The sequence below is a fragment of the Aquarana catesbeiana genome, linkage group LG04, assembly GCF_042186555.1.
Source record: "Aquarana catesbeiana isolate 2022-GZ linkage group LG04, ASM4218655v1, whole genome shotgun sequence".
Taxonomy (NCBI): domain Eukaryota; kingdom Metazoa; phylum Chordata; class Amphibia; order Anura; family Ranidae; genus Aquarana; species Aquarana catesbeiana.
The window spans coordinates 302,031,433-302,043,100 of NC_133327.1; the positions used below are offsets into that span (position 1 = coordinate 302,031,433).

General features: G+C 37.1%; 1 protein-coding gene across 4 annotated transcripts in view; it reads left to right on the plus strand.

Annotated features, from left to right (window-relative positions):
• The window catches only part of ADGRB3 (adhesion G protein-coupled receptor B3), a 1,384,867-nt gene that overhangs the window by 905,685 nt on the left and 467,514 nt on the right, over window positions 1-11,668 (plus strand). For all 4 annotated transcript variants that reach the window (XM_073626736.1, XM_073626734.1, XM_073626737.1 and 1 more), the window contains one exon: window positions 8,677-8,779. In XM_073626736.1, the coding sequence (XP_073482837.1) occupies window positions 8,677-8,779 (103 nt within the window). The remainder of the gene's footprint in view (window positions 1-8,676; window positions 8,780-11,668) is intronic.

Genomic DNA, 11,668 nt, shown 5'->3' on the forward strand with positions numbered 1-11,668 from the left:
TAATCAAGTCCAATCAGTATAATCAAACACAACTCGACTCAAATGAAGGTGTAGAACCACCTCAAGGATGATCACAAGAAATGGACAGCACCTGAGTTAAATATATGAGTGTCATAGCAAAGGGTCTGAATACTTAGGGCTAGGGTTGTCCCGATACCGATACTAGCAAATGCTCCCGATGCTTCACCCGATACCTGGACAGTCAGCAGTGATCTCCCCACGGCTTTCAGCTGCTTTAGTGAAATCTATACAGCGGTGATTGGTGCTTGTAACTCCCCCACACGCGATCACCGCTGACTGTCACCGCATCCTCCATGCCCCCTCCGTTCTGCTGTCCCCCTCCGTTCTGCTGTCCCATTCGGCTGTCCCCCTCCGTTCTGCTGTCCCCCTCCGTTCAGCTGTCCCCCTCCGTTCTACTGTCCCCCTTCGTTCTGCTGTCCCCCTCTGTTCCGCTGTCCCCCTCCGTGTCCTCCTCATTCCTTTTCTGTATGGACAGAGTCAGCTGACTCTGTCCATTCACATAACTGAAACATTGTAACCTCCTGTGATTACGATGTCTCAGTTTATGAATGGAGAGGAGCCACTGTCTTCTCTCCATTCATTTTCAGTGCAGCTGAGGCTGCAGAGAAAGGGACTGGAGAATCTATATCCTCAGTCTCTTTCTCTGTCTCAAGGGGGAGATATCAGGGGTCTGTTAAGAAAAAAAAGAAAGCATTGTAAAAAAACAAAAAAAAAATGTAAAAAAAACAAAAAAACACTGTCACGTGACATTAAAAATAAAAGTATCTGTAATCGGTATCGGCGAGTACTTGAAAAAAAGTATCGGTACTTGTACTCAGTCTTAAAAAAGTGGTATCGGGACAACCCTACTTAGGACCATGTGATATTTCAGTTTTTCTTTTTTAATAAATCTGCAAAAATGTCAACAATTCTGTGTTTTTCTTTCAATATGGGGTGCTTTGTGTACATTAATGAGGAAAAAAATGAACTTAAATGATTTTAGCAAATGGCTGCAATATATCAAAGAGTGAAAAATTTAAGGGGGTCTGAATACTTTCCGCCCCCACTGTATATATTGAATATATATACAGTATGTATATATATATGTATATATATATATATATAAATATATATATATATATATATATTTATATATATATATATATATATATGTGTATATATGTATATATATATATATATATATATATATATATATATATATATATATATATATATATATATATATATATATATATATATATATATATTGACAGCAAATGAACAGTACACAGCACATTTTTTTATACAAACCAAAAACCAGAACTGAAACAACTACAGTATTCAGTTTTATTAACTTACAAAATATTCAAGGATAGCAGCACATCAAGGTTCAAAACAAGCTAATTTCCTTGTCAATCAGTATGTCAAGTGAAGAGTAAACATTTGGACATGTTGCTGCATGTTCTTCCTGTTGTGGTTAAAATGGCTTTTATTTGACTACATTTGTTGCATTAGAAGTTAGTAAATAACAGTTTGTTTTTTGTCTTTAACCATTTGCCGACCTGCATGCAGATATACTGTGGCAGGTCGGCTCTCCTGCATGATCCGACGTACCTATATGTTGGTCAGTGCAAAGAGGATAGCAGGCGAGTGCCAGCCGAGCACTGCAGGATCATGCCCGCAGGACCCACGGACTTGATGTCCACTGGCGAACCGTGATTGCGGTGAAGAGAGGCAGAACAGGGAACTGCCTATGTAAACAAGGCAATTGCCCGTTCTGTCAGATGACACAACAGTGATTGGGAACAGTCATCTCTGTCATGTTCCAGTAAGCCCATCGCCCCTATGGTTAGAACACACCCAGGAAATACACTTAACCCCTTGATCACCCCCTAGTGTTAATCCCTTCCCTGCCAGTGACATTTTTACATTGATTACATTTTTATAGCACCGATTAATGTAATAATGTCACTGGTCCCCAAAAAGTGTAATTTGGGATCAGATTTGTCTGTTGCAATGTCGCAGTTCCACTAAAAATTTACAGATTGCTGCCATTACCAGTAAAAACAATAAAAAAAAATAAAAGTCCATAAATCTATCCTGTAGTTTGTAGACGCGTTAACTTTTGCACAAACCAATCAATATATGCCTATTGCAATTTTTTTTACCAAAAATATGTAGAAGAATATATATCGGCCTAAACTGAGAAATACATTTTTTTTTGGATATGTAAAAGTTTTTTTTTTAAACTGTTGGCTTTTTTTGTTTATAGCGCAAAAAATAAATACTGCAGAGGTGATCAAATAACACCAAAAGAAAGCTGTGTTTGTGGGTAAAAAGGGACGTCAATTTTGTTTGGGTACAGCGTCGCATGGCCGTGCAATTGTCAGTTAAAGCAACGCAAAAAATGGTCTGATCATAAGGGGGCAAATCCTTCCAGGGCTGAAGTGGTTAAAGAAACATTCCTTCCAAATCTTAAAAAAAAATTAAAAACTTAACTCTAGTTTTCATGGAAGTGTCCTTTGTAAATATTTGTATTTGAAAATTAGCTATTACTTTCTTATCCAGTTCCCGCCCAGCCTATAGCAAAATGATGGTGGGCGGGGCTTTCATCATTCTGGGTGGGTGTTATGTGATGACCTACCAGAATGCGCCTCTCACGCGGCCACGGGGCTACCCAGCGGCCTGACTTGTTACCGGACAAAACCAATGACTGATCACTATACAGGCCAATTGTTAGTACCATGTGACCGATGTGACCAATCACAACAGATTACATGACAATTGTAAACAATGGATGGCTTCCATTCATGCCATCCATTGTAAACAATTGTGTTGCTAGCTGTCATTGGTCACAGTGATCATATGGTACAGACAGGTCCAATCACATCTGTACCATGTGATTAGCTTTGAGCAATCACAACAAAAGACACTGAATTAATCAGTTTCATTCAGTAAAAACGGTTGTTTATACCAATGAAATTCCCTGGTATAAGCAATCATAATGTGTAACAATTAAAAAAAAATCAAAGTGTGTTAAAAAAATCTTAAAAAAAGAAAAAAAAATGTGATTAAAAAGAAAAATAATTGAAAAATATTAAAAATGTTTTTTTTTTTTAATATATATACTGTCACCAGTCAGTGTCCCTGATCACCACCACTTCAGTTACATGATAACACTGCACTTGTAAAAAAAACTGTGTAAAAAAAACCTTCATTTTCCAAACAATTGTGACAAAAAATTACAACTTCAAAAAACCCTTCATGCCCCTTACTAAGTACTTTGGACTGTCTACTTTCCAAAAGGGGTAATTTCAGGGTATTTGTACTGTCCTGGTGCTTTTGGATCTCAAGAAATTAGATAAGGTTTCAGTGTATCAGGATTGATCAATTTTCATATATACTGTATATACCATAGTTTGTGGACTCTATAACTTTCCTATAGACTAAATAATTAACACTGATTTGGATTATTTTCACCAAGTAAATGTATAAGAATACATTTTGACCTAAATTTATGAAGAAATTTATTTGCAAAACGAAGAAAAACACTTTTTTTCCCCCAAATTTTTGGACTTTTTTAGTTTATTTAGCAAAAATAAAAAACCCAGTGGTGATTAAATACCACCAAAGGAATGCTCTATTTGTGTGAAAACAATTATATACATTTCTTATGGGTACAGTGCTGCATGACCACACAATTTTCATTCAAAGTGTGACAGCGCTGAAAGTTGAAAATGTGGCCTGGGCAAGAAAGGGGTAAAAGTGTCCAGTATTAAAGCCATTAAAATTGTTTTACAGGAACAGTTTTGAAGGTTTTTTATGGTTTTGCTGCTGGTGGTGATTAGTCCGAAAGCAGCATATGCCTAGAAAAGATATTGAGCCTCTGTGAATTATTGGGTGAATGTCCACAGGAAAGGCAAACATGTTTGATATATAAATCCCATGAACACAAAAGCATCTTAGCATTTTATTCATGTATACAGACTTTGTTTAGGGATAGCCGATTAAGGTCTGCTCAAAACTTTGTAATTTAAAGCAGAGGTAAAGGATGCCACCAAGACTGGTCTAGTAATCTGTCAACTTGGTAGAGGCTGAAAATACTGCTTTTTCAAAAGCATCTTTGGGCTGTTGAGATCTCATGTAGCTCGCTGGGCTTCAGAGAAGCTTGCTTTAACAAAATATATTTACATTTGATTCCAGAGTTGAATATAAATATGTGAGATTGTGTGTGTGTGTGTTGAGTTTTTTTAAATACTTTGTTTAATAAGCAATAAAATCGTAATTAAAGATGTCCTCAACTAGATGTATTGGGATAACATTTTTCATCTCTGTTTACTAAGAAATTATTTATAATGTAAGCATTTTTTGGAGAATGTATAACAGTTATAAAGATACAACTAAAACTAAAATGTAATCCAGTATTAAGGCTTAGGATAACATGCTGTGGACTAAAAAAAAAAATACATGAAGGTTACACTACTACTGAAGCATCATCATCTGAGATTAGTTCAGGCTTCTCTAACAGGATTATAGAATTAGAGATTTTTTTTAAAGAATGAGAGAATACACATGCTCTGAAGCAAATAAGGAAATATATACTTCAAGATGATTGATGTAATTAAACACATTGGGGCCATTTAAATAAAACTAGAAAAACTAAAATGAGCAAGAGTAGTTTCTAATAGTGATCCATAAAAAAGCCCAGTGTTTTCCCAGAACACATAATGTATAAACATTTTCTTTTTGTTTGTAAATGAGATTGCATTTTTGTCCTAATTTAGTTTTAAAGAATCTCTTATGCCCCGTACACACGATCGGACTTTCCGACAACAAAACTGTGGATTTTTGTTCGAAGGAAGTTGGCTCCAACTTGTCTTGCATACACACGGTCACACAAATGTTGGCCAACAATTACGAACGTAGTGACGTACAAGACGTACGTGATATCTCCATTACGAATGCTAGTTATGTCTCCGGCTCGTACTTGATTCCAAGCATGCATGGACTTTTGTCCAACGGACTCGTGTACACAAAATTGGAAAGTCAGACAACAAACATTTGTTGGCGGAAAATTTGAGAACCTGTTAGCCAACATTTGTTGGCAGAAAGTCTGCCAACAAATGTTCGATGGAGCATACACACGGTCGGACTTTCCGCCAACAAGCTCACATTCAACATTTGTTGTAGAAAAATCTGATCATGTGTACGGGGCATTACTTTCACATTGTTGTTCAGCTTTTAAGTTTAGAATTTAGGTAGTCAATGCTACTACTATAACTGCTAGTGGACATTTGTGAATGTTTAAAGGATATTACTTACCTCAGTAGACTTATACAACTCCTTTCAGCAAAGGGGTCCAAAAATATCTGTTGTCCTCATGTTTGCCCCAAAAAATGCATTTACAAATTCTGTGACAAATATAGAGTTTAGGCATGATTTGTTATTGTTAAACTACGCTTTGCCCAAGCAAGGCATGCAACAAATTTACTTTAATCTCACTTAACCTCTGCAGCACATGCTTACTTTTCCTTCACACCCCAGCATGTGGGTATGAAGTAGCACCTGACTCCCTCCCTTTCTTCTCATATCACTGTTGTTGCGGTGCTTGGTGGTTGGCCATGTGCTTTTACATGGAGAGACAGTCCTCAGTCATGTGTAAGCTCTGACTGCAGCAACTCATGACTTACACACGACTACCTTTTCTCTCTCCCCGCAGATGAATAGAGCAGTAGGGAGTAAAGGAAATGTGGGAATATGTAGCTGAGTAGAGGGGCATTTAAACAAACCTCTACCTTTTCCCTGTATAGGTAAAGCACAAGTTTGTCTTTAAGGAAAGTGAATGTAGCGCTAATAAAAGCTGTGTGAAACAGCTACATAATCTGAAAAATACTGAAAAAGGTAATAATAAAAAACATGTGAATAAACATGTAAGAAATCTAAGCAAGTGAACCTAATAAGGTAACAAAGCACAAGTGTAATAAAAAGAAAGGGTGAATCTCGGATGAAAAGTAATGGTGATGACAATAAGTGGTCTTTCAAATGGTGAACAACTAAATGTAAAAAAGGACAACAAAGTGAATGTTTTGACAACTAATGTCCCAAAAGAAAAAAAGGTTTGTGGAGAAACCAAGGAGTCCATCAGATAATAAACATCTTCATGTGGGCAATCGGAGACATCAAATAAACTGTTGTCAGCAGATATCACCAAGAAGGAATAAAATGGGTACTCTTACCGGAACGTGTGGATCTGGATGTCAGCGACACCAGATCGAACAACAATGGATTGAAGCAGCACAAGATATCCTAGGATAGTTGGCAGGAAAACTGGAACAGATTCAGGTATCCACAGAAGACGACATCTATCCGATAAACTTGTCACAGATGGAACAATCAAATAAGGTGCACTGCCTGGTACCAGGAATTGTCAGTCAATTCACCAGAAGAAAGATGGCCACTGCTGCTCCGTGTCCCCTAGAGCCAGTGTGTGTTTCAACAAACAGATATGATGTCATCCGAGGTCCCCACCCTACGCATTTCATCATACAGATGAGGATACGTACCCATAGTAAATGGACATAGGTCAGGGACACATATACAGTGCAGGATGTGTTGGTTTCCCTCCCAGGGTCCTCCACAGATCAGATCTCCCACTAGAAGAATGCAGCAGCAGATCCTGTACTCTGACATCCAGCTGTGAGAACGAGATTTACCCTTTCTTTTTATTACACTTGTGCTATGTTACCTTATTAGGTTCACTTGCTTAGATTTCTTACATGTTTATTCACATGTTTTTTATTATTGCCTTTTTCAGTATTTTTCAGATTATATAGCTGTTTCAAACAGCTTTTATTAGCGCTACATTCACATTCATCTTGAGTTCACAAATTTTAGTCACATTTATATGTAGCTGCTCTAGTTTTTCTAATTTTTTCCCAAATAGCTCAGTTTTATCTTTTTACCACATTATCTTTAAGGAAAGCATGTATTGAGAAAAATGTGGAGGCAGTTATTTCTGACCTCCTTTTACAAAAACTGGTCTCCAGGCTTTCTCTAGCTTGCCCAGAACGAGTATGCAGCCAGTAAAGTCAGAGTTAAGTTAGAACTCCTGATCTGTTAGCTTAAAGTAAGGGCAGCTAGACAGCCAGGCAAAAACAAGTGTTTTTAGATGAAGAGGTCTGTAAAAGGGGCCTACATATCCCTCAATACAGTTTTCCTTTAATAACAGCTTCTTCAGGGATTCTTCCAATAACCGTCTATACAAAAGATAGAACAGATGTTATTATGCACACGTTCAAACTGGATAGTAGTACTATATTTATAAAACACTTTTGAATTATAATAAAATAATTCCTGTACTGGGTTGTTCAAGGTTTAGAACTCTTCTATTTGAACCTTGCTTGGGGTCTTTTTTATTCTTTGAATGGGCTGCCAATGCACCACAATGCATCACAAATCAGACATGCATCATTTTCCAATGTAGAGCACCTTCATACACAGTAATGCATTACCACACATTGTGGTACAGTGCAACACAAGTTTGTTTGTGCATGGGGTGTTTCCATGCATTGCAATAATGTTTATTTTACCTCAGGCCTGAAAGGGGGGATGCATTATACAGGAACAAATCAATCATTTGAAAGTAAACTTACAAACATGTGTGATCAGACTAGATCAGTCTGTAGTGATATCCAGCTGGTTACTGTATGTTATTGTGTGTCTTGACTAATTGCCTTTTGTAATACAAAAGGCAATTAACCCTTTCTCTCCCTTTCTCTCCCTTTTAGTTTTAGCAATAGTTACCAGGATTGACAGTGCAAATTCCACTGTTGAGAGTTTTTATTGGACAGGGTATGTCGAGTCACCTCCCAATGGGGACATCTTTACCAGTGACAGCTGCCAAAGATGAAGTTTTTGCCTAATTTTTGGATGATTTCCTCTAACATCATGTTATGTCACAGTGACATGTCTGAGGAGATATCTCCAATTAGGGGTAAAGCAATAATAAAACAGAGGCTCTATGTCTACAAAAGAAAAACAATTAATTGAAATTGGAGTTTGAAATGTGAACAGAATTTTAGCAACACAATGTATATACTTAGTAAAGAGAAATATTTTTAGCAAGTTAAAAAGGTCCACTCATTTTTGTGTTTATTAAAAGTCAGCAGCTACAAAAACTGTAGCTACTGATTTTTAATAAACACACACTTAACTGTCCCAAGATCCAGTGATATGCTCACCTGAGCTGGTCTTCTCTCCCTGGCGCTGGCATCTCAGCTGTGGACACCTGGCTGTGACACCTTGTGGCTTCACACCTGGGTGCCCACTGCATATGCTCGAGCCACGCTTCCCATTGTGAATGTTCCCACAGTCTTCTGGGACCTGTGACATGTCCCAGATGACTGTGGGGAGGGAGAAGAGAACTTCCACTCAGATTGCCTAGCTGATCTGAGAGGAAGTGGGAGTGGGAACCTGTCAAAAGTAGCCACCTGCTCCCCCGCAAAAAAAAAAGGGCCAGAGAAGAGGGGGAGGAGGCCTTAAAGTGGAATTTCCCCTTTTGGGTGGAGCTCCGCTTTAAGAAAGATAGTCAAATGGAAGCTTTGTTGTAAGCATGTATACATTGCGTTACATGAAAATGGTGTACATTAATAATGTTTGAATATTTTTTTCCCCCAGAAATTTTACAGTAGTGAATTCAAAGATCATTGTAGTTACTATCCATCCAGAGCCAAAAGCTGCAGATGCCTTGGTGGAGATTGAGCTTGCTCACCTGAACAATGTAAGTATTTTTTTTTTTGCTTTTGCTGTAAAAACACCAACTTGTTGTTTTATGATAAATTAAACTTGGTAGACCTATTTTTTTTGTATGCTTGAAAATTTAATTTACATTCTGATTATGTATGTACATATTATGTTTTTACCTGTAGCGGTGCGCAAAAACCAAATACTGTTTTAAAAAAAGGGCAAGTGAAAAAACACATACAAAAAGGTGTATTTAAGTGTATGAGTCCTAAATGAGGGGCTCTCCCGAAGAGAGACCACCCAGATTAGGAGGAGGAATAAAAAACATCATGGCCACACATCCCATACCTAGATTTCATGGCAGGCCTACAGACCCACACCCTTCATCCAAGTGAAAAAAAGAAACACAGACAAAAGTCCAGGTTTCAAAACAGTGAGAAAAATAAATTAAATAGTGCCAGTGCAGGTGCATAGGCTAGGCCTTGCAGCTTGGTAGCAAAAATTGTTCCAGACTTAGCCAAAAAAGGCCTATCACAAAGAGGATCTGTGCAGAAAAAAAGCCTAGGTGACGTGGCTATGTGTTCTTTCTCACATTAGGGTTCCCACACCCAAGTGATACTACGAGCATCCTAGGGTGACCAACTCCCAGGGAGCTCTGAACCCGCAGACTCATTGCCTTCCCAGCTCAAGGCCAAACCAGGTAGCAAACCAGGAGGCACTGGACCCTTCAGCTCTCTCCACACCCAGGGAGCACTTATGACCCACATTTTACATTGTGTACACTCATTCAGTTTCCTCGCCTATCGGGAGGACTCCTCAGGACCCCCATCATACTGGCAGAGCAACTGTACAGTCAGCCATACCTACCAAAAGGCCAGAACGACAGCGTAGCATCCTTACTGGACACAGATAAGAACAGATATTACACTTGATGATAGCCAAAAGTGCACACAGTGGCATCACTACCATGCAACAAGATATGAGAATCTGTTCATTGTTTAGCAGTCTTGCTGTATAAAAGATGGCCAACCACTTGATACTTGATGTTAATTCTAAAGGCAGTTGGACTGTATCTAATGTGACCAAAAAGAGTAATGCAAGACATTTTGTGAACAGAAAAAACAAGTTCAGAAAATACAATTTTTTAGGTGTTATTGGTTGTGTTCTGGGCTACAAGGGCAGTGTAAGAGAAGTGGTAAGCTTCTAAAGCCATAGGAAGAGCCTAGACCTCCAGTTGGCCTTCAGTGTTCAGTTAATCTTCATTCGCTCCCTGAAAATATCATGTTGCTTATCAAACATTTCATGTAGGCCTTGGTGTGATTTAGCTGTCACAATTTTAGTCTAAAAAAAACTTGACCAGCATCTGTACACTTCTAGATTGATTATCTCCAGTTTCAGCAAGCACACGCTAAGATACAGTAGATGCTTGATTTAAGGCACTTAAGGTTTAGCAGAGTTTATTAATGTGCCTAGTAGGGACTTCATTTTATGTCACACGAGCAGTGAATTTTAAAACAGCAGAGTGTTTACAGTGTTATTTGGTTAATGACAAGCATGAAGTATTTGTTATTTGGTGTCAAAGTGGAGCAGCTGCCTTTGTACACATTTTATTTTCAAAAAAGGTAATGTACACGGAGAAGGTTATGCAATACCACCAGAATATCAGTGAACACTTTGTAAATGGACCTATTTATACAGTGTTTGCAAAATAGCTGGTTAAAGTGATGGCTTGGAAGCCACACTCATTTTCCAGAGTCTAAAGCACTTTAGTACTTTACATCAATTAGTGAAGTCTTCTCAATTTATCTTTTAATGAGGGTCAATTGCTTTCAGTACCAGATAGCTAAAAGGCCATTTTCTACTCTTCAATTCTAATTGCTTGGTTTATAAAATGGCAATTCCCTATCTGTTTAGTGGATACTAACTTGTCATATGAGAAATAAAGAAAACATTCAATAAACTATCATGAATGTGTTTGCATACACCATCAATGATTTATGCTTAACAAGGAAACATGTTCCATCTGCATGTAGCACTTGTATATGCTCTTGCATTTGCAATGTCTGATTTATGATTTGTTAAATGAAGCCTGTTCATTATTCATGTAAATATATGGGTTTTTTACTAGTAGGTAAATATATCCACTTAACATGTAAATTAACCTTACATCTCTGTGCTTATACTTAATTTGTATAACTGTTTGTCTATTGAATGGTATTCGTGAGTACAAATAAATTGAGAGAAAATCGAGTGATGTTTATAAAAGTTACACACAACGTCATAGTTTTAAATAAAAAGTATGGAGGTTCATTTATAAATGTACAAATGGATTTATGGCCATTCTGTGGTATGGCTTGGACTTTTCCCATACCACTTCAAGTGACTTTCACAGCTCAAACTAATGTTTGGAAAAGACCTACTGACATACATAACTTTCATATGCAACCGACCTATATATATTTATTTAACTTTGAACTGCTCCAGCAGATATATCATTATGTTCTTATATCATTTTTTATTATGTTTGATTGAATGAAACCATATTCAATAGGTGCTATGGCTTAAAATTATCTATGTAAATTTTAATTTTAGAATGTTTAATTCCTTTGAGAATATTTATTTTGACCTTTTGCATACCCCTCTACATGCAAACAATCCAACATTCATTTGACCCTCATAATTCTTTCTGAAATGCATTTTTGTCAGTGTAAATAATCATATTTGTTTTTTATTGACCATAAGTATTATTTTACTCTATAAAGAAAAACTGATTTAGCTCAATCATCATTTGTATGTATTGTGTGTGTATGTATATATATATATATATATACTCTGTATATATATGTATAATATATATACAGTGTGTGTGTATATATATATATATATATATATATATATATATATAGATAGATAGATAGATAGATAG